The sequence below is a fragment of the Poromitra crassiceps genome, assembly GCF_964638095.1.
Source record: "Poromitra crassiceps genome assembly, chromosome: 10".
NCBI classification, from domain to species: domain Eukaryota; kingdom Metazoa; phylum Chordata; class Actinopteri; order Beryciformes; family Melamphaidae; genus Poromitra; species Poromitra crassiceps.
In genome coordinates, this window is record NC_139631.1 from 28,897,442 (window position 1) to 28,922,257 (window position 24,816).

Sequence of the window (24,816 nt, forward strand, 5' to 3'; positions counted from 1 at the left end):
AGGTCATCCCCCAGTCAAATCACCTGTACAGACTGCACAGCCCCCAGCTTTAACAATGACGTTGACAATCCTCGTTATGTCAAGTGTCTGCTGCAACTCTTGGTAAATTGGCTGGCTTGATTTACTGTATGGCATGAATACTGTATTTATACATTTTATAGGACATGTGATTTAAATTATTGCACATTTGGAGTGCCAAGTCAATGTAACTGTGCTACCTGGATATAAATGTAAACTCATTTTGTTGGTTGATTTGCAGATGTCATGCAACTATTATCAGTGTCTGATAACAAGTAATATTTATTCAAAATAAACTTAATAAAAATATCAAAAAAGTTGATCAGAATCATTGCTTTTATTTTGTGATTCAGACTCAGTCATGAGAGGCATTTTAAAACTTGCCAGCTGAAAAAAGCAGCAAATTTTGGACAACAAAAACACCCAGATACAGCATAAGAAAATATTTGTACTTTTAGGAAATATGTACAATGCTAAATTTGGGGAGACCCAACATGGGCAGATCCAATCTGCAATGTTATATTGTACATCGTCTACTACTCCCAACACTCATACAAAAACTTCTTCTTGGAAACATTTACCTGTGAGGAAAGCAAACTTCTTTGCATGGCCAACATTTTAAAACCACTGGAAAAGAGATGCGTAAAATCAGCACAGAAATGCCAAGCTGTAGCTGAAGGAGGGGCTTTGTCTTACAAGTTAAATGTCATGATTCTAATTTGAAAAGCATGGCAAACAAAAGATGAAAATACAACCATGACATTAATACGTGCATTTAGGATTTTTCATTTTGCTTAACAAAGTAGTAATAAAACCTTTGCGATAAACGTCACAAACCTGCAATCATTAATGAAGGATTACACACTAAAGCCTGCGCATCCATCAAATAAAAACAAAACCATCACTATCAAAAGGTACTTTTTTTTGCTACAGTGAAACTCATAGTAAACTCAGTTGTTCTGCAGGAAAGAAATAAATAAAGACTAACACAACACAAGGCACCAGCTCCATTAAAGAGTGCTGAACCACAAACAATTTAACGCATTCGCAAGAATTGGACACAACACTTTCTTTGACCATGCTTATGCCTAAACAAACTAAACTGTGTCCAATCCTTCAGCCGTCAACAGAGTGCTTTGTCATATTTGCAGTAAATAACACAAAAATAAAACAATGAGCTGAATGGACAAAACGACTCTTTGATATGGCTTTTGACCCGTTTCAAATGTACTGTGTCATCCAATATAAACAAAGTGCCAGACGAATTTCGATAAGCTTCGTCTTCTCAGGCTAGTATCGGTCTGTTATTAGCGCACACATCACAAATTAGGGTAACGTAATTATGGAAAATCAAACCATGTGATATAACCTGTACTGTCACAGCCTCTTCCCTCAAAACGGGTCTCGACTTGATTTGTTTTGCTCATTAAAATGGAAAAGAACAATTACGCTCACCAGCGCAGCCCTGAGTGAACAAGAAGGAACAAGGAATCAAGCTATGGCTACTGTGCCACTTGTAACACTGTACATGTATATACATGTATATTGCTATTTCGGTTATGTGGCTTGGTGAAGGCTCCAAGTGTTATATATCCATGATGCTCTGACCAAAGATGATTGATTCATCATACAATTTTAGCACAGTTTAGCCCAAAAGAAATGGGCAGAGCAAAGCACAATATGAACAAAAACGGACGGAAATATTACCACCATTAACTGCCAAAATATTGCATTCACCTGAGTAAATGAGGGAAGCAAAGTATGGTTCATAGAAGGCGGACAGGCCACATCTTCCAGGTATTGACTAGGTATAGACAATCCCATGAGCGATCAACTTGACCGCATTCTCAACGTGATTGCTTTGATTCTAGGGTGAAGTTTACGGTTAATAAGAGCCTCCAAAGAACACAAACCATATTGCTCGCTAATCCTACATTCATCTCTTCTTGTGAAGCCAGCTCCGTCCCTACAGACTGTATACATCTGAGAACATCAAATGAGCAAAAGCTCTTAATATTTCCCTTTTAAACAATGCTCATGTTTCATATCATTTAAACATATTTTTGTTCTAAAAGCAAACCACAAGTAGCACCTTCCAATACACTATTTAACGCAAGTTAAAGCAATAGGTAGTGCCGTCGTTGCTGTAATTAAAATATATTGTGTGATAAAAGCGTATTATTTTTTTAAATTAGAAATCATGATAAAAGCAATGTTGAATGCAGGGTTCTCTGCGTCTAGTATCATTCAATGTACACACAATGTACACAATGAATCCATTCTACACAGTAGTACAAATGCATCGCTGTGAGGTGAATAAAGTGAAATAGAGCCATACAGAGTTTGAGGGAAGTAATGGACACGTGGAAGACGTACGGAGTAACTTTGTTGAATGGCTATAAGGTAAACCAGTAATACATCATCTGTAACGATTGCTTGAATGACGACCTGATGTGGCGGTGGCAGCGTTCAGGACACCTCACCTCCCCTGAGAGTGAGGCTACAAGTCTCCACAAGGCTTGTGGGTGTCTGTGACCGCCTGGATGGCTTCTTCAGGCAGCAGGGACGGGTCATTAAGAATGGATGTGCTTGTGCTTAGCTGGCGAAGGGTACCGAGCACCACTGAAAAACAAATGAACCACAGTATGTCAGCCGTGACCTGTCTGCGTTGCAAGACTTCGCTCACTACAGACCCGCACCTCTAGGTTCAGAAAAAACACCTATGCAACTGTATTCTGATTGATTAGAAGCACCTCAGCTACAGTCAGATCTAGTCTCTCTCCAATGTACCAGTCACTCTTTCCAGCCTACTACATTGTATTGGATTTTAACTTGAATTGTTTTTCATTTTGCTTTTTTTTTTAAATCACTGTATTTGTATCTGATTCTTTCCTCTTATTATCCATTACCCTTTAGTTGATGCTTGTTATTGTTTGTTTGCTGGCTTGTTCGGTCTGTTATGTTGTGTTATGATGTATGTCTTTATGAGCCCAGCACAGCAAACTCCAAACAACGGTCTAGTTGATGTGGCAACAAAGTAAAGTAACTCTGTAAAAACATATTATTTTGAAGCTACAGCTGATCCTTTATACTTGTGTGGGCACTGCACAACGCTGGACTGAAAGAGCTGGACTGAAAGAGCTGGCGCAATAAGCTTGTTAATGCAGCCATTTGCAATTCTCTGCAGCATCACAGATTCAACCTCCAGCAGGCTCCTAATCAGTGAGTGCATGATAGAAATCTCTGACGTCACGTTGTATCATCACATCCCTTCTACAGCAACGCTACAGAGTTGTTAGAGGCAGAACAATGATTAAGAACAAGTGGGAGGACAAGACACTAGTCGGAAAGACTGACCAGCACTGTTCCCTCCTTCGAGGGATTTCAGAGAAGTATTATTTTCAGGAAAACATTTGCAGGGGTTTTCCTGGCTCAGATTGGGCCTTTGGGGGGTGATGACGCACCTCAATATTGACATGCGTACATTTGACTTTTGGGTCAGTGTCAGGGTTATCCTGAACACAAATATATCAGTCTTTGTCAGAAATTGTGGAGCAATGTGTTTTCAATGCACCCCAAGTTTTAAAGTCATTTCAACATACATGTGTGAGACTAACTTTGAAATTCTCTAAATTGATCTAGTAAAAAAAACAAAATCTTGATTTTGAGCTGGTGTGTCGTCAGAGTTGTCCTGATCTCAAATATATCAGTCATTGTCAGAACTTATGGAGTAATGTGTTTTTACAGCACCCGGTTTTAGAAAGGAAGCCATTTAAAAGGTACAAATGTGGGAAATTCCCTAAAATAGTAAAGATGCTTGATTTTGAGTTAGTATGCAGTCAGGAGTGCCATGAACTCAAATATAGACGGCCTTTGGTGGGTGGCTTGGGCCTTCGGGGTGTGGCTAAAACCTCTTTGGGGCACCAACATTTCTCTATGCAGGAAAAACCCTGATTTGTGATGCATGTTTAATCTTCCTCTCATGTCATGGTTCCACTCCAGCAGAATAGAAGGAAGATGAATGAAAAGGTATGGATAGTGATATAGATCAATGAAGAGAAGGCCTGACGTAGCTTAGGTGATAGTGATCGAACACTTATCCAGCAGAATTTCCCTGTTGTGTTGCACTTGTTCCATACCGTATATTGATGCCCATTTCATTAGTGAAAACTATAGCAAAGGTGGACTGGCGTGGTAAATTGTGTGTGTGTGTGTGCGTGCGTGCGTGCGTCTAAGGAGGAGAGGCTTTTACTTACTCGGTCTGAGCACAGGAAGGGAGCAGTGACGGTCGAGCCACTTCAGCGTGGTCTGACACAGCTCTGCTTTGCTTGTAGTCGACACCATCCCGTTGAACGATTCAAACAGAGGCTTTATAATGATGCTGAACTGGAGCGGATGGTCAAGGGTCGATTACGCAGGGGGGTGAGACAAACGCAACTCGCCTGAGCGCCCGAGGCCTGAGCACCCGAGGCCTGAGCACCCGAGGCCTGAGCACCCGTGGCCTGAGCACCCGTGGCCTGAGCACCTGTGGCCTGAGCACCTGTGGCCTGAGCACCTGAGGCAGCCCCTGACTATTGTAACTGCTCTTGCTTTTATTTCCCTGTGAGATTTGCCTTTACTAGAAAATGACTCAAATCTATTATTATAGACCACAATGAACACCTCCTCTACCACAGGAGGTTTTTCTGAATACAGTCCCTGGTCTGACCTGATGTAACTGGATCCTGCTTTAACCCATTGATACCTGATGCAGCATTTGCGTGTATATCCCTCATTTGTGTGCGTATCCCTTTAAGACCGCGAACCGCATTAACGCGGTTCGCTTAAAGGGATACACACACAAATGCTGCATCAGGTATCAATGGGTTAAGAATAGAATGCTGTAAAAGAGTGCCGATGACAAATGAATGGCTACTGAATCATTGTTGATAGAGTTGTGTACAAGAGCGCTTGGATTAAAAAGGATACAATCCAGAACTTCCAGTTTTGAAGAGTGCGGCTCTTCACGTATTCGTCGAACTTGTCTTGCATGTGGTCAAAGCGATGGTGTGTCACGGGCGCCCCTGTGGCAGGGAGTTGCTCCTGACACAAGCTGTGGTTAAGCAGTGGCATAAAAGGTAACATGAGTTGAGACATTATATGATAGATGGCTGTGCATCAGAAGAGAGTGGAGAGAAATATGGTGCAGTAACATACTTTATGGAGGTGTTGAGTTCCTCGATCTCCTCCCGCAGTCTCTTGGCCTCCTCCAGCATCTGCTGCCTGTCCTGCTGGAGCTTCCCTATGTGCTCCACTGTCTTCTGCAGTGTGGCTGCATTACTGATCTGAATGAGCACAATCAATACGTATGTTGGACTGGAGAAGGAAATTCAGATATCCAGTATTGTATGTATTGTGTAGTATATTCACAGGGGTAGTAAACTGAGATGTTATTTGTACTCTAAACTCATAGAGGATAACTATGAATCAAACAAGTAAAAATTGCAGCCACACCAAAGTAAATCCTGAATCTGTGTGGATATTACAATTTTAGTGTTTCCTTGTTATTTTGAATTTAGAAGCTGTATATTTAATTCCTTGTAATATTGAATTTGGACAACCTTATACCTTACAGACACAACCCATTTATCCTTTAAACTGCAATTCAAACTGCACACACACAACCAATTTCACTTCAGGTTCCCATTAGTTTTCCCACAGAAAGTATACAAAGCAAAGACAAGTACGAAGCTTTACATTTGACTGGGACTTGAGGGGGGGAACCAGGTTGCAGAGTGTTTTAAAGCCAATGTTGATGTTGAATCGTCTCTTCTGCTCAGCAGATATATGGGTCACCCTCCGGCTCTGTCACACAACAGACAACATGTAGAAGCTTATTGAGACCAGCTCTGATGTTACACAGTGTTTAGAAAAGGAAAAATAGGGTTACACATTTGCCCAGGCTTCAAATTTAAGAGATGCATTTCTTTTCATTTCTTTTTCCAGCTCACATACAAGTGCTTTCCATCTATATTCGTTAACTTTTAAATTATCGTTACATAAAAAAAACTCAATGATTTCCAAAAGCCTGTGAAAGCCTTGTATATACCAAGAAAATAAAATGTTCACAAAGATGCAGAGATCACAAATGCAAATGTGTTTTGTTAAAATACACACATACTGTATATGTGAACACACACACCTGGTTTGGCTCATTCTTTGCCAGGGTATTACTGCTGCCGCCACTGCTGCTGCTGAGGGGCGACTGGGGACTCGGGACTTGATCTGACCCATACGGTGACCCTTGACCTGAACCTTGTCGACTGTGCACTGATATGATATATAAAAATACATATTTAACAAGTGATGAGCTTTGAATTATGAGGTTCTAGCTGGCTGGAGTGCAACTCAATGAGTATCAAAAGATTTGACATACAAGCAGGCAAAATCTATGTACTTTCGGTTGTTTTAAATATTTTTTATATATTTTTAAGGTTCTTTAAAAACGTATATTATATATATATATATATATATATATATATATTAGGGATGTCAATTTTCGGTTAATTTCACTTTCGATTAACCGACGCTAATAATCGATTAACCTATCGGTTAATTCATAATTTTTTAATATTAAAAAAAAAAAAAAAAAAAAAATGTTTTTTTTTTTTTTTGTCTATTTACTCAATGAACTCATGCCCAAACAAGGCGTGTCTATTTAGATGCTGAAATGTTAATGCTTTTTGTGTTAGAATTTCTAACACAAAAAGCATTAACAAGCATTAACAAAAAGCATCAACATTTCAACACAAATTCTTTTTGTGTTAGAATTTCTAACACAAAAAGCATTAACATTTCAGCATCTAAATAGACACGCCTTGTTTGGGCATGAGCTCATTGAGTAAATAGACCAAAAAAAAAAAAAAAAATTTTTTTTTTTTTTTTTTTTTTTAATATTAACTGATAGACCGACAGCAATAACCGAACAACGACGTTAGCGACGGTTAATCGATTAACGGTTAACCGTTGACATCCCTAATATATATATATATATATACACGACAACACAAGCATAAAGTAACATTTGAAGATAATGAATATGTAGATAACTTCATAAACTCAGGTAAGATTATAGTTCCAAGTGCATAAAGTCTTAAAGTCCCTGGAAACCAAAATCCACAAAAACCTTCTAACTATTCCATTTCGGGTCTTTTGTGAGTAATTGTGTGCCTCAGAAAGTAGTTGACATTAGTTTCAACCCTAACCCTCAAAATCGCCACTTTTCTATAAGGTCTGGATTTCCACTTCCTCATTGAAGAGAGCGGTGCGCGCGGTGCTAAAATGCATGATCTTATCACGTCATAAGATTTAATCGAATCACACACACGCACGCACGCGCGCGCACACACACACACACACACACACACACACACACACACTCCATCTCTCTCTCTCTTTCCATCTCTCTCTCTCTCTCCGTTTCCCTCTCTCTCGGAGGAGGAGGAGACCTGCTGCAGACGGGACACTCCCACACAGTCCGCGGGAGAAAAGACGGTCTAAAATCTAATTGATTCTCATGACTTTTGTCATGACTGTCAAACCTAAATTTATATACTTTGCGACGTTCATCATCGTTCAAATTTGGCTGGTGGCTTATTAACATAGGTTCCTGTGATGTGATGAACTCAAAATGCGAAATAATAAAAAATTATTTCTGGTTTCCAGGGACTTTAAGACAAATTATATGCATTTGTGTTTCTCTATAACCCCTAGTGTTTTGTATTTTTAAGATGGATGGATAGCATCATGCCATGTGGACAAATAACTGAGAAGAAATCTTAATGTCTCACCAACACTAGAGGAGGGTTTCTGGTTCTTGCGGCTGGAAGAATAAGTCTTTTCTTTGGGTACAATCGGCTGGGGAGTCTTGTGCGTCTGAGACACGATATGAAATCCAGGGGGCTGAGACAAAATATAGAAAGTAAATGCATGAGAAATATGAGAAGGCCCAAATCCACCAGAGTACTAACTGTGGTGCCAAAATGATTCATTCTTTGTTTCTATTTCTTTGAAAAGTGTTTCTCAACCAGTTAGCCAAACCGACCCAAGCCAGTAAGTCCAAAACCACCATGACACACAGCAAAACATCAATCATCATCTTTCCTTTATTTAATTATTAAATTTATTTTTCATTGTGGTCCAAGGAAAATGTCATGCAACATAAAGTGCAAAGGAAATGAGATGCAGAATCAAAACAAATACATCCAGCGAAAAAACTGATCTGAACACATCCCTGCTGGAAGAATCTTGCACAAAAAGAATTAAACGCCGGTCCCATATAGACACCGGGTCTGGCTATAAGTTTTGGTACATAAACCCCCGGGCTACTATTTGAAGTTTGTAAGTGCCTGCTATGGTAACATGAGAGCTTTCTATGTCGCTCGTCAATGTGATGCTCTCAATCTCCACTCCAAATGGATCCACTTGGTGTGTTGTCTTGTCTGTTCCCCTTCAGTGAGGAGTCAGAAAGTTTGCCAAGCAGTTTCATAAGATTTGCCTTCATTGTTTTCTTAACTCATTGAGTGCCAATGACGACTTTAGTCGTCAATTGCTTTAGTAACGTTGAGTGCCAAAGACGACTAAAGTCGTCAATTGCGTTTTTTGACGGTGGGACGTGTATCAAAGCCAGATCCATCTCCTGTGAAAGTATGGTGGCTGTCGAATGTGTAAAAGCTATTTTAGGGACCCATTAGGTGGCGACAGTGCTCTCCAGATTACAGAAAGGCCAGGAGAAAAGAGAGAAGAAGTCATGAGGAAACGGAAATCGCATCGATATGCATGAAGCATAACGTTAGCTGTGCCTGTGAACAGCAGTCAATCTGCTGACACCACAATTGAGCTCCTCCGTGTCCGCTGCAATAGCCCCTCCATATGATTTAGTTGCCGACACCAGCCTCTTTCTGAAAAGTTACATTATTCTCAGCTGGGAGCCGGGACAGGTTGTGAAAAAGCGGGGGGATGCAGCACACTTTTCAGTGCAGACAGACGGAGCAAAAGCAGAGCGAGAGCAAACGCAGCGACACTCAGTCGCGCAGAGACACTCCCACGAAGGAGGAGGAGGAGGGGGGTGGGGCACGCAGGGCAGCGTACAACACACAACACCCACACAGCAGGCTCGATTGACAGAGACAGGCAAACAAGCTATCTGATGCCCACCAGCAGTAAATCAAGACCAGCAAGAAGGTGTAGGGTCTGCGCACGCAGGGGCCAGCGCTAAAAAATATTATTTTGCCAAACAAAATTCCTTTGTTTTCACTGTTTTATTGAAGTAAATTATTTTTGAGGTGTCACATCAGAAAATATTAACTTCAGAGTCAGTCATGTGCTTGAAATGCTATATTTCACAAAAGGCTCAATATCTCAGCTTCTAGATGGAAACGCCATTTTTTTCTGTTTTTGACCTATCTTCTCCGGCTGATAACTAAAGAATGGAAAATGATATCAATAAACTTTTTTTTGCTGCTGATACAATAGGTCTCATCGTTCTTTGTGCGTGTTCGGTGTTTACATAGTAATATCACACAATATTCTGTGGGCCTCGAGAAATCACTGAAAACGCTCTGAAACTCTGGCACTGGGAGCGTCCGTTCTCCAAAAGTGGCTGGCACTCAATGAGTTAACACATTGAGTGCCAGCCGTTTTTTCAATGCTGTAGTTAAGTTGTGCCAGGGTTTTTTTTGAGGATTCTGGCTCATTTTACAAGAGCCGAGGATTCTTTTCTGTTAAGACTTCGTGAACACCAATCATCTAAAAAGAACTAATATAATGTGTGCTTTCTCTGTCTAAAAGAGTTAGTTTGCAGAGTTAGTAGTTATGTAGATATTAGCCGTTGAGTACAGCATGGTTTCAGAGATTTTCAGAGAGTTTAGAGATAAATGGATTTTTAGAACCACCTCACGTGCCTGTGATTATGGGTGCCCTTGGGCAAGTCTGTATACTGTATTGTGTGTGTGTGTGTGTGTGTGTGTGTGTGTGTGTGTGTGTGTGTGTGTCTCCAAACTCCTCCCTCCGTCTGTGCTGCGGAGGGAGGAGGCTCCGCGGCCGCTCTCGGGCAGTCTGGACTGTAAAACTGGCTCGTTCGTTTCTTGAGGTGTCGGCTGAGATCTTTGAAGAAGCTTTTGCGATTCTGGTCTTATTTATGCGCAAAGGTACTCGAGTGTGTGTGTGTGCGCGCGCGCGCGCGTGTGTGTGTGTGTGTGTGTGTGTGTGTGTGTGTGTGTGAAATCGAAAGAGTTTTCGCCCAGCTATTTCCTTGAAAATTAGACTGGCTTTCTCCAGCGGACCCGTGGCTGTGGCTTTCTCTCTGTCTGGAGAGAACTGTCGCCACTTAGTGGTCGGTAAAATAGATTATACACATTCTCTTCCTCCAATATTGATATAGAAGACGTAAAAGGGGTTGATTGATGTCCCACCGTCAAAAAAAAAAAAAGTTTATGTAAGACGAGATATCTCGTCTTTGGCACTCAACGGTTGGATTATGTAAGACGAGATATCTCGTCCATGGCACTCAACGTGTTAAGTGTATTTCTGTTCATGGTGTCCAGCTGTTGTGCCTCCATGCATTGCAAGCACAGGGAAACATGCAATCTTCCATCACACAACTTTCCCACAAGATTGTCTCTTCTTGACTGCCTCAATTTTATCTGCCTGTTCAAATGGACTGTCCTCTCCCCTGCATAGATAATAGCTACTCAAAATAATAGCTGTTTTCTGAGAAAAGCAGCTATTTCTGTTTTAAGTTCCTGACAGTACTTCACCCCTCGGAAGCCTCCGCCTCGGCGGAACTCTGCATGAAGATGTCATGTGTGATAGTCAGACATGTCAGCCTGACGCTGTCACTGGAGCGCATATGGACTTCCTTTAATTTTGCAATACATTGTGCAACACAGTAAGATGCACCAAGGCTTTGTTCTTATATTGGACATGTACTTGTAGTTGGTATGTTTTTTGTCAGGTCTTCGGCTTGTGCAAGTTTCTTAAAAAAAAAAAAAAAAAAAAAAAAAACTGGCTTGCTGAGTGTGTGGCTTGATTTTTTAGTTTTGGCTTTGTTTCTATGGATTCATGCTTCACTGTATACAACACACGTCGTGGTGTGGGTTGTCTTTGCTGGTAATCCTGTACATTTACAACAAATGTATTTGTATTGTATAATATTGAAGTGTGCCTTTATTACTTTTCAAATGAGTAATAATGTGATGTGAATTCTGAGTGTATTTCATTTAAATGCTTTGTCCAATCCAAATTGCTGGCGCTGTTCAATGGCAACCCGGTTTTGCTCTCCGACTCTGAGAGCGAACCAAGCAGAATTTCGCTCGTGATACTTGTACCATGAAGTGACAATAAAGTTTATCTCATCTCATCTCATCTCACAGAGGTCTCTCACCATGTCTGTCTTCACAGCTCTGTGGCCCACTTTTGGGTCGTGACCCACTGGTTGAGAACCACTGCATTCAAATATGAACTCTTAACACAACTGACTGGGTTCGTTCGTACAGACAACCAGTAGTTGAATTTTAAAGCTAAAGGTGCAGGATAACACTTTGCATTAATTGTACACATCAGCACAAAATGAGCCCATACTTTGAGTTTGGTCGGATCTCAAAGTGATATTTGATATCTTATTAATAACCATGGTGACTCAATAACTAATAAAAACATAAAAAAAATAATGAGGCCAACATTGCCTCAGGTGAAAACATACCGCTCCAAGACGAGAAGAAGCGATGACCACTCCTGTGTTTTGGACCACATCTCCTTTCAGAGGGGTGGGTGTAACGATCACTGCATTTGGACCTGGGAAAGGAGCTGAGGGAATAAACACGAGTCAGGACGAGTGACCAACTTTTGATGACTCATTACCTGATATATACTTCATTTTCCCTTCACCTCTTTGCATTTGATTTAGTAGGCAAAAAAAGAAAGGCTTGAGCGCCATCTTGTGGTAACACCAGTTAGTGACAGAGCTGTAATCACAGATGATGCTCTGCTCTGTATGATGTGACAGATTATGTAAATCTATTTTTCTTTTCGTGCAAAGAAAACAAATTCCCATTTACACTAAGGACAATTAAGTGTTTCTTTATCACCGGTGCCAGCCTTGGTACGGCCCACAACAAACAGAATTTACCTCTACATCTGAATAGCCTTCAAGTTTTTACATTTCTAAACAACTGACAAAAATTCTCAATTTCTCTCGGTACAGAATAAATATCTTGATCTGGGGATAAACAACAGACCTGTGAGGATGAGGTGAGGGGCAGGTAGGGTGTTGGGAACAATCCTTTGCACATGGCGGTTTTTGTTGCTACTGGAAGAGTGAATGGGGCGAGGCAGGGCAAAAGTCCGAGGGTGCTGGATGGGGGTGGCGGGCAAAGGTGCGCGGGGATGGCGGTGGGATGGTGGAGGTTGTGTGGAGAGGGAGCTGTACTCTGAGCCGTGGTTAAAGGTGGTGGCAGTGTCGCTGGGTGAGACAATGGAGGAGGCGGTGTGTGTAATCACAGATGATGCTCCATTCTCATCCAGTGTTGAGGCACCAGGTGGCGTCGACGTGAGGTCCAGGGGCGATGGCACCATGCCTTGACCTGAAAGGCAGTGTGCTAGCGGAGCATGGGCTAAGGGCTGCGAGACTGAGGAAATGCCAGCACTGGAAGTCACCTGCCCAGAGAAGAGAGGCATGTAGCTCTGCACATAGGCAGAATCATCCCCGCCTGTCCCACTGGTTTGACTGGCCATGGGGCCGGGGGAGGACATGTGGTCAGCTGACAGTTGCATGGAGGACAGTAACTGGGCCTAGCGAGGGATACAAACGGGAAAACAGAACAAACACACAGTTCTTTGATACCAGTGCAATACGATGTACGAAAAGTGGTGTGCACGTAACTGTAGGCAAACACAAATTAATAAATAACACACATGACATGTATACAATTTCATGTTTTTTTTTTCTGTTTGTCAAATACTGATGCTGCATTTTACCTTAATTTTCACAACTGGTTTGCATTTTGGAGAATTGTCTAACTAGCTGAATTAGTAGGTGTGCAAGCACCTCTGTCTTCACATTTGCCCAATTCAGCCAATTGCACAATGCGTGTCTATTTAGTCTTTAGGATAGGCCTATTCCAGGGGTGGCCAAACTTTTTTGGTTGTGGGCCGCATACAGAAAAATAGTATGGTATCATACCATGTCCGTTACCAATTATTAGAAATCATACTGTATGATTTCTAATAATTTGTTCAGCAAACTGAAATTGAATTTGATGAATGTCCAGACAAAACAACAACACTTGCACAACATGTGTATCATGGTGGGCTGAGTTAGGGACTACGTTGAGCTGTTTACCTGTGTATCAGGGTGGGCGGAGTTAGGGACTAAGCTTAGCTGTTTACCTGTGACTGAGAGCTGCTGCTGGGTAGAGGGGTGACAGATGGTGCAGTGGGGGAAACAGAGGGGAAGACGGGCTGACGGAGGCTGTGAAATAAGTCTGCAACAAGAGTCTATGTTAGTTAGAGATTAGTGAAACCACACTACTGTACTTTCCAAGTGTTAAGACTGCTGTGGTAGAGTTACTAGAACATGTGCGGTGGGATCTTGTAAATGAGTGCCCCATTAGTGTGTGCGCAGTACTACTGTAGCTATATACTGTAGCTAGTGACTTATTGCTACCTTGCAGTGGCTCAAATGAGTCCATGAAGTCGAGGTTGGGTTGTAAGGGGATCAGTCCCGGTTGGATCATGTCGGCGTTCCCCGCATGAGCTGTGGTAGACAGAGAGGCACAGCTACTAGGCAGGGCAGGGGGAAAACATGACAGCATGTTGACAGTTATACATAGATAGTGTCTGGCTCCAGCTACAGTACCTGAAGCATGGTTGATAAAAAGAAAATGGAAGAGGAAGGAAATTATTTGCGGTGCTGGATGCAGTTAAAAGTAGACCGAAGTAGTAGCTTGGATACACATCGGTTTATTGAGTTTTAAATGAGACGAGTAAGAAAATATTCTACATTTGTTTAGGAATGCATAAAATGGACATCTGATGATTCTCACCAATCTCCCTTGGATTGGGCCAGGCTATGGGCTGGTGCGAGGCCAACGTAGAGAACAACGTGTCTGAAAACTCCGACATCAGAACATCCATGTCAAAGAGCGGGTCCATCTCCATGGGCACGGGAGAGTCATGATGCTTACGAGCCACGCGGCGGGCCGCAGTGTCTTCGTCCTGACAAAAGGAGACACGGAGCATGTCTGGAGACACTTCCCCAAACAGTGAAAACTGCTCCTCCGGCCCCTTTGAGTGTTCCAAATGCAACAGGCACGCCGGTTAATGATGCAAAAGCATGCGGTGTTGAGTACAGTGACAGAAGACAGGGAAAGACAAAAGTTTACAACAAATTAGGTCTGGACGATCTTTCAGTAGAATCATATCGTGATGTATGAATACCTTTTAGTTTTAAACATCATGATACACGTTTCTGCTGTCTAAATTGATGATGACATGCAAATTTTACTATTATTTAAAACTAAGATGAGGTATGGTAGGAATATTATTTGAAAATTTCAGTTTTGTTTGACATCACATCTAACATCATTCACTTCAGTGAACTTTGTGAACATTAATTTGATTTAACATGATTTTGCATACATTAACCATTATCGTAATTTATTATATTCAGAGAAGAATCCTTAGGATGATCATGATATTGATTTCAACCATATCGTCCAGCCATACAACAAATCAAACAAACTACAAAATTGCATTGCAATGGCAATAAAATGAAGGACGGCAGCAACACATAGAATTCCAATCCCATGAGGACACAACTCAGCTACACACTTCCTCTATTAGTGTTAAAGAAACACACTTATGAATATCTTAAATGATATTTATCTGTTAACAGGCAAACACATGGCCAGTTAAAACTGAAATTAGGTGCAATCAGCTGCATCTCACATTCCGTTTTGATCTCCGTATCAGTCTCGACTTCCAGCCGCCCATATTGATTTCAGTGGGTGGGAGTACTTGCCTTGACAGACAACTCCTTCAACCAATCAGCGTCACCAAAACAATCAAAATCCACTCAGAAGAACGGCGAAAACGTCTTTTCCACAGAGAAACTTCACTGGTGCATACTCTTGTTCTTGTTTAATTGTTGTTATTGAGTCTATTTCTGCAATAACTGCACTTATGGCTATGGCTTAGTCTACTAACGTTAACGTTACCACTCAGTGCTTGGGGAGATGCCATTACCGTCTTGCCAGCGGCATCCCTGATTGGCTGGTTACATTGTCAATTATGGCGCAGGACCCTGATTGGCCCGGTTACATTCTAATTTCTGGAAATGGCTGGGGGCGGGTGGAAGTACAAACTGACACGACGTGGAGCGAAACAGAATGTGATTCACGTGATGAGGATGGTTTGACCAGGCTAAAAAAACACCAGCCTTTAAATATTAAATATCAAAGCAGGTAACTGTGTTAGCCGAGGTTAGTTCCAGATCCTTATTTTAACACTTAAAGCAGATGTTGACACTATTAGCACTATTACTTTGACATAATGATAGAATTATGTTTTGCATACCTTGAGCAAGCTTGATAGGTCGTCATCCTTGTGCCTCTGTAACTATAAGGGAGTCTATAAGTTCAACATACAGTAGATGTACCGTATCTTTTATACAAAAAATTATGATGAATCAAATAATCAAATTGAAACATTAAGATATATATATTTTTTTAAATTATGCACAATATGCTACCCTCTTCTTGAAGTATGTTCTCCACTTGTGATATTCTCTTATGACAATTTCAATTCTTCTCTTCCAGTACTTCCCCTCTGTGGCAATGGCCTATGGAAGGCAGAGGGAGACGGATAAAGGACAGACCAAGCGACAATTAAACCCACGGGACCCAAAATGATGTGATAAAAACATGAAAACGGAGCAACAGAGTGGGGGAAACATAGGACTAGCAATGACAAAATAATTCAGCTGAAGTAGGATCGCAAATAAAAAATTATAACAGGGAAGAATATGATTACTAGAGAAACATCTGGAAGTTAGTGTTCCTGGATATTATATATATTATGTACAGTATATGTATATATATTATATTACCGTATATATACCAATCCAGTCCCATATTACTTAATTGTTGTATGCATACCTCTGCAGGACGATGGACCTCGGAGTCCATAGTGCCATCGAGTGGAGTCACAAAGTGACAGACAGGATTCTCCCTTTTCTCCACATCTAGAAGTAGAAAAGAAAATCACATACTGTATACACAATTCATATTATTTAATATTGGTGACTGATGTTATAAAAAAAAATATTATAACGATTAATATTCTAACATAGCTTAAGTGTTTTATGCCCACAGCAGTGGTTAAAGGAGCATCTTGTCTTGGCAGAACATTGAATGCATTCACATTGAGTCAGGCCAATATATTCCTATAATCATTCATATACAATATGAGGGATCAGGATGTTGGTAAACAAACGGCTTCAACAGACTTCTGGGTGCAACTGCCATTAGTTTTAAACAGCAGTTCATGGTGAAAGTGAAACCATGCCCTTTTGAACTGTAACTACTTCTACTTTAAGCTAAACACTCCATAGTCACCACATTTTAGGACTCTATCACTGGCCAATGTGAATCCGTGCTCCATACACATTTTTATCTTGCAAACCTCCACCTTAATTCAGTTCAATTTAAACTGTCAGGCTTTACTATCAGTTAACCTGAGAATTAAAGTCTCCGCAGGGCCAGACATTTTGTTGTTGTTTTTTGTAGGGCCATATGATTTCTGCAAAACGGACGGAATCATGGAATTTGGTAATAAAAATGAAATCAACTGTAGAAGATGGAATACAGCAGAATTTCCCATAATTTGGTTGAAATTGATAAAAAGTAGGCCTAATTATCAAAACCAAAAGTAGACCCAATTATTGTATTAACCTACGGTAAATGATTTCATAATTGTAAAATAGGCCTAGAGAAATGATTCTGTTTTTGATTGTGGTGTTTTGAGAGGGGGGTCGCTCTCGCGTGGGACCCTTATGTCACCTCACAACTTGGTTTTCAGTTTGAGAAACATGACAAAGAGGCTGTCTGAGAGTGCCAAGACATCACAAAAGCAAAAAAATATCGATCCTAACCCCAGAATAAAAATAAAAATGGAAAAAAATGAATTTGGAAAAAAATGAAATGGAATTTGGAAAAAAATAAAACTGATTTCATATGGCTCTAGTTTTTTGTGCCTCTTTGAGAATCTATTCTAAAAATCCTGTTCCTTCTATCATGTATGCAAACTGTAGTGAGTAGCAATGCCACTACTGACAACATGCATGACTCCAGGTCAACAGTCACAGCTCATGAGGAACTTGACCCAGTTAGTGCCATTTATTTTTGTGACATGAACGAGCACTCCCATTGGTCACGGCCACTCTGGCACACGCCATGTCAACAAACAAACCATTACTATTACTAACTAAATTAGCTGCAAGGATTGTGCCAAGGATATGTTGCTTGAAGACCACAGAAAGCAGAGTATCAAGATTTGTGTCACTGTCTCTATATTTGATACATAGTGTACCGGTAATGACAAGAATAAAAGTCTGAATTATGGCAACAACAGATACTTGGAGGACCAGCTCTTAGTCTTGACACGGCTTGACTGTTCATTATTAACTCATTAGCTAAATGAGGCCAGTGGAACTCTTACATTGCATATACCAGGCTCTCCAGATGGCGTTGTTGAGACGGATCTTGTCTCTCCACAGCAGTTTCAGGCCTTTGAAGTTCTTCCATTTGGGAGACACTAACTTACCACTGAAAAGACAGGGGGGGAAAAACACAATGTGAAATGATTTCTCAAGTGAGACGCCAATTCTTGTACATTCTTGTACAGTATCAAAAAGTTACGACAGATTTGAAAGTTGCCCGAGCTTGATCAACATCACAACCACTTAGTTTGGTTTCGTCAAAGTTTCTGTTGTTCCTAAATTGAGTGTTTTCATGTTACAAACTTTACCCTCACATCCATAACAAATATATGCTCATTATGTTGCTCTCTCAACCCAATCTCAGTGACACTAGATACATGTCTTCCATCTGGAAACACTGGTACAGTGCCTTATTGTAGAAATGTTAAGTGCTCTTATTGTGTTGTTACCTGTTTTATATGTATTGTGTGTTTTTTAATGGACCTTGTGTCTGACAATAAAGCGATGATGATGATGAAATATAGATGCTGCGAAATCCCCCCAGCTTACACACATTAGTGAGACTGTAGCACTGCCCAAATACAATGCTTGTTGGTACTGTATCTAAGGTGTGACTGACATGAATTTGGCTCCTAAATGCACACATCTTGTAAAATTGCAAGCCAGCTGGATTCTCTCGCGAGATCTCTTGATGAGATCATGCAATACCGCCCCCATCTGGCAGCGTCAGGTTACACATCGTGCGCCTTGAGGGGAAAAAAGGCTTTTTAAAAATGCCAAAAAACAAGTATGTTCATAAAAATCGAATTACACATGGCATGCATTGCCAAATGGCAGACAGAAGTAAATGGGCTCTAACTAAATGAGACCGGTATTTTCCTCGCATGGGTGATTTGCTTCTTGCCATAGGAACAGGGAAAAGCTGGTCTCTTCCATGAGAAACCCAAGTGAATGACATAATAACAACAAGGTACAGGTCAGCTCGACCAACACTGACAAGCTATTGTGCCGACTCTGCACAAGCAAGCAAAGCAAAAGTGGGAAACTACCACGGTTGAGCACAATGCTAGATGAAACAAGTGTGGTACGCTGACAAGAGGAAGTAAACCAAGACCGGGGGGGACCGTGGACTTGGACTTTAATGACTTCCCTGTTGGGGGAAATAAACTGGAAGAAGAGCAGGTAGAAGAAGCACTGAATAACAGACATCAAGGCCATAAGAGTCTGAGAAAAAGGAAGTGCATTCACTGTTGGCCTAAAACCAGTGTTTGTTTAACTTGTTTGTTTTTCACACATCTCCATCTCTGACAGTGTAATTCAGTGAACCTTGGCCTGCCCTGCACTGACTGGGAGGTTGCTACCAACAGTCTGGACCAGGACACAGAGGCTGTGACGACGTCATACATTAGCTTCTGTGAGGAGGACAGCTGTGTGCCATCCATCACACACCACGGTTACGACAAACTCTACTTCACAGCCAAGCTCGGGCAGCTACTGTAAGGTCGTAGAACTTAAGGGAGAGGTGTTTAGGAGTGGGGACTGAGATGGGTTTAAAGAGTCACACTGTGCACTTTTCCACTGTCTATGGCAGTGTAGCCAAATCAAAACATTTTGGGATGCAGTAAGAAGATATTTTGTCCATACAAATACCTTTAGATCCAAAGCTCTTTATTTTAGGATTATATCCACTTAATTTTAACATCAGAAGGAGACAGAAAAGGTTTTTGGCCAAAAGAGTTATTGCCGTAACTTGGAAACAGGTTGGTAGGCCGGGGATTGGGAGATGGATTTCTGAGTTAACAACAACGCTGCCCTTAGAAAAAATCACATATATCATCAGGGGTAAACAGGAATTGTTTGACAGCATTTGGGGCCCTTTTATTTGTTATCTAGAGAGGACAGATGTGGCCGACATGATGGAAGCGCCTGGGACTGTTTGAAAGATTGACTGTTTCTGTTTTCATCTGCATTTTTGTTTTTGTTTTTTGCTTCTTTATTCCATTTGCTCTCTGTATTCCATTCTATGTACCTGTACATGAGTCAAGATGTAACTGAAAAAATGTAAGTTAAATTAGTCAGCCCCCAGAAGAATCATGGTCTGTATGTCGGTGTATTTCTTTGTTTTGTGTGTTTGTTTATTTCTCTGTTGTGCTATTGTGGGGAGGGAGGGAGGTGGGATATGTATAGACCAGACCAGCACATCCGGGTAATTTGCAAAACTTGAAGGCTGCGCCCCTTTTTAGGGGATAACACAAGCCACTTGCATTGACTTCAATGTAAAATAGCAGTACCCAAAACATCTATAGAAAAATAACAGAATTAATTTCCTTTATAAATGACCCAAAGACACCATGACATGACAATATATTTCAACTCGGCCGGCCATAGAATGCGCAAGATACATCGACACGAGGTACTTGCCTTATATGAACGCTGTATCCAGTTTCCACCAGGTTACATGCATCGTCCACATTGACGGTGTCACGCCTACCCTATCGCAGACCAGTTTTTTTTTTTTTTTTTTTATTGTTAGTGAAACTATAACAACACAGCAACTCTTCGGCATATCTCTATCAAATTAAACTGTTTTAAATAGTTTGTTTGAAGTGGTTTTGGCTTCTTGTACCGTCGTTTACTATGGTGGGTTTCCCCTAAAAAGGGGCGCGGCCTTGGAGCTGGACGCTTGAAGACGCGACGCAGTTCTGGTCTATGGGATGTTTGTATTGTAATTTGTATAAATGTCTAAATGTGTTAATTGAAAACAATAAATACAATGTTGGGAAGAAGAAAAAAAAGAGTCACACTGTGACTGTGTTACAGGTTTAGCAAGGCGGTGAGAGCATCCTCCAGCTCCAGCCCATCTCAGCAGGGGCCTGAGCCTCTCTCCACAGCTGCCCACCTCAGAGGCCCCCTCCTCCCCTACCACAGAGACTTCATTCCTCCATCCTGGAGAGGGCCGTTAAACGGGCTTTTCAACTTCCTGTGGCAGCTGAGGAAGTTCAACCGAGCCGATGATGGTGCACTTCTACACCTCCATCATTGAGTGCATCCTCACCTCCTCCATAATAATATGGTGCACTGCTGCTACTACATCCAAGTGGAGCATGCAGCACATCCACTCTTCTGTAGCAGGTGCAGGACAAACAAAACAGTGTCGTGTGAAAAGAGGAGAGTCCGCACACTGCGTAGAGACCTTCATCAGATTCTGATGAAGGTCGCCGTGACCGAAACGTAATACATACAATAAATCTACTCCGAGCAAGTCTCTAGTGTGACTGTGAGGACTCTACTTTTTTCACCTGACACTGCTGCTGCTACTGCCAAGGACAAGGGCAGACTGCAGAGTATCGTTCGCTCGGCTGAGAAAGTGATTGGCTGCGGTGCAATCTGTCATCTGTCCAGGACCTGTATGCCTCCAGGACCCTGAGGTGAGCAGGAAAGATTGTGTCCGCTCACACCCTGGCCTGGACACAAACTTTTTGATGAACTCCCCTCTGACAGGAGACTGTGGTCCATCAGACACGACAGACAGTGTTTCCCATTGTCGATATTTGGGCAGCCAGCCAGCCAGGCAAGCACATTTTTGTTTTGGATTTATTTCGGGTGCCATGATGCATGACGCTGTCGATTCTCGGCTCGCCGATGTTGTTTTCAAACGGTTCGGATCGAATGCTGCGAAAAGCAGTTGTGAACTACTACGACCATATCTCAACACATCTATGCTCCTTTGGATCACGGTGTGTCTGCGCCGCTGACACAAACTCAATGGCGAGGAGGTTTGAACCGTAGACTCGATGAGCAGATGGAAGTGCAATAGTAAGCAAATGTTCCATGTTGTAATTGTCAGCAAATGTTGCAGTTGTCAGCTAAGTCAGACTTTAGTGCCTGGAAGAATTAGTCGGTGGGTTCGCTATGTGAAACATCGGTAATAACTCATCAGTAAAGCTGTCTTTGGGAAACACTGCAGGACCAAAACCTCACAGCACAAAAACAGTTTTTTTCCAATCTACAGCAGGCCACATCAACACTGACCCTTAACCAACCCCCTCCCCCCCCCCCCCCCCCATAGACACTACATGATAATGTACAGACTACCGTAGTCTCCACATTTTACTCAATGCGTTACATTAACGCACATCTTTTGATCTATGTACTGTACAGTGAACCTATTCTCTATACTTCATACTGTTAACCTTTGCACATTCTCTGGTCAATCTTTCGCACATTCCTGCGCAAACTGTACAGCTTTCTCATTTCACTTTATAAACAGATATCGTGCACATATTTTCTATTATATTTTTTCATAGTCTAAAAGGATTACATTTCTTGACTTTCAGTACTTGTTTTTTTTTTTACTTCTACTTAGTCCCAAATTAAATGTTTACATAATGATATTCCTGTGGCCTTGGATGGGACCTGTGACGGTCCACCCAGTAATTGTGAACATCAAAAAATCCCTTCTGAAGCTATAAACCACCAGAGTCAAGTTTACAGCACGTGATGGCATGGCATGCCATGTTAAGAGCCTGGAGATCCTCCATTGACAATGAATGGAGGACTTTGTGGACTAGCAATTCCCAGAAATTTGTCCTGGCCCGGGTTTTCTCACAGTCTCTATGGAGCGCCTTGGGAAAACTCTTCACTCTTCTTTTTGGCTATAGGAGACCATAGTGAGTGTGTTCTTCTGATACAGGCCCGCTGCCCAACTGTACGACATTATACGAAAGGCTATTTCCAAAGAAAATATTTTGCGGCATCCAGTGGTATTAAGAGCAAATACTGTATATATATCTATATCTATCTTTATATATGTATATCCAAGCTTTTAAAATCCAGAACAAAGTTCCCACATGCAATCGTAACACATGAATTTACTTTTTAAGATGAATGTTTAAAGGAGTTTACTAACAGTTGTGTCTGTCTATGGGTGGTAGTAGTGCCACTGCCTCCCTGCTCTATAAATAGTTTTCCTACCCAGTCCAAGTGAGAGGGAATCCTCTGACAACAGCTGGCTTTTCACCCACACTACAGAGCCATAAACAGAGAACTGAGTGTAATGTAAACCCAGGCTATTATCCAGCCAGGTTGTGATAATAAATGGACATAGTTTCCGTTAGTCTTCACTATATTCACAATAACACATTGATTGTGGATATTTTTCTTAGAAATGACTGCAATAATTTCAGTTAAATGTGGGCTAGAGATCGTAAATTATGAAAATAAGTGTATAATCTTGTGATAAATGATTAAGTTAGTTAAAATGTGTAACACTGTCTACAGCATGTGTTATGGTTGATAATAAAGCGTTTTAAAGGGCTGTGGGACCTTGAACACGCACGCGTGCGCACACACGCGTACACACAGACACACACACAGACAGACAGACAGACAGACAGACAGACAGACAGACACACACACACACACACACACACACACACACACACACACACAGGGGGTTAACTTGAGTTGAATGAGTGGTCTTGGTCTACTACAGGAAAGTCAGACGGAGAGACTCGTGACTACAATTTCACACCCATGTGTCCCATGTTTGACTCTGGGCGTGTAGTGTACTGCGAAAACTGGAAAGGATAAAGCAATGATTCTCAACCTTATTCATATCAAGGACCCTAAGTTGGCTATTCAATGAGTTTTCGTCTCTCGGACCCAAATCTGAGAATTCTTTTTATGATGTGGTCCAGATTGAATTCCATGAATATCTGCTACTGTAGTCCCAGATAGACAGTGGGACTGTGATCAAAACAGTCATTCTTCTTCTACATTATCTCATTTGTTCAGCTTCCTGTAAGGTTAAATGGAATAATGTTTAACAATTCATCAATTTGCTAGGGAAGTTGGACCCCCTGGTAGTCCCTGGACCCCATGTTGAGAACCACTGGGAAAGCCAGGACCATGGAGAGGACCCTGGCTAGCTGATGGAGAAATGTTAAGAATCTCGAAAGTGAAAGGAATGCTAACGCTGAAGGGACTGCGAGGTGTTTACCTGTATGCAAGGGTCATGCACTCGAAGAGTTTGGTCAGTGAAGCATCTATGGACAGGTGCGACGTACTCATCTTCCCGAAGTGATACGTCTGACAGGTCTGCTTGTTGACAGTGTCGAAGTCGTATCCCTTCTTGGGGGGGTGCTCGATGTGGGGCGAGGACACCATGAAGTGTCCGCTGTGGATGACTTGGGATTCCCGTCCGTCCGCCTTCCTCAGCCCCAGCAGCAGGTGAGGCTCCTCCGCGTCCGAGTCGTCGTCCTGCTCCTGCTTGATGCTTACCGGCGGACGGCGATATTTTTGTCGCATCTCTCTCGTGGCCATGTCGTTATCAGACAAATAGCTAATGTTAGCCAACAAGCTAACTATCTGTCTAACGTTAAGGCAATAAAACCCCCCCGTTCATGAGGATTGCTAAACTGTTTGTCCGGGTTTGTTACAGTTTGACGTCTTTGCGCCATCGACTCTCAATCCTTGGTTAACTCATTTAAAAACCAAACTGTTGTGAAATAATGAACCCTCTTCAACTTGTTGCTGCCTTGTTTTGCTTGACGTTAGCTATCGGACAGCTGACACAAAAGTGGGCTCGCGCAGACAGACACCACTAAAGGGCAGGAACTTCCTGTGTTGGGAAGCGTCGCTGATTGGTCAGAGTCTGAGCTACACCCACCCACCCCGAGAACCCAAAAGGAAGCTAGAATGGATCGGCAGGAGGGACCTAGCCCCGCCTCTGACCCTAGCCCCAACCAATCATCACTCCCTATGCCTAAACCCAACCCTTAACCGAACCAATCATCACTCCTCATGTCCCCCCGGCCGACCCATTCTAGCTATCGACCAACTCAAAATAACCCCGACCCGACCGAAGACGGGGCGACTCGGAGGGGACATGGAATCATTGAGCTATATTAAATAATACACATTCCATGGCTTCCATTCCACACACACACACACACACACACACACACACACACACACACTGTACTGTATGTATTTGTTTTATTTGTTTGTTTGTTCCACAATTCTTTTCCACAGGTAACATC

At 41.9% G+C, this 24,816-nt stretch overlaps 1 protein-coding gene across 1 annotated transcript; it reads right to left on the reverse strand.

Moving 5' to 3' along the window:
* Positions 1-368: 368 nt before the first annotated feature.
* On the reverse strand, positions 369-24,220 carry mlxip (MLX interacting protein). The gene is made up of 17 exons (XM_083644382.1): positions 23,775-24,220; positions 17,773-17,879; positions 16,212-16,297; positions 15,806-15,895; positions 15,631-15,672; positions 14,100-14,340; positions 13,721-13,810; positions 13,444-13,538; positions 12,294-12,846; positions 11,759-11,862; positions 7,848-7,959; positions 6,200-6,327; positions 5,755-5,862; positions 5,215-5,342; positions 4,987-5,110; positions 4,275-4,404; positions 369-2,640 (listed from the first exon to the last, which is right to left on the reverse strand). Exons 1-17 carry the CDS (start codon positions 24,095-24,097, stop codon positions 2,519-2,521), a joined length of 2,583 nt encoding a protein of 860 aa, XP_083500508.1. The 5' UTR covers positions 24,098-24,220; the 3' UTR covers positions 369-2,518.
* Between the last annotated feature and the right edge of the window lie 596 nt (positions 24,221-24,816).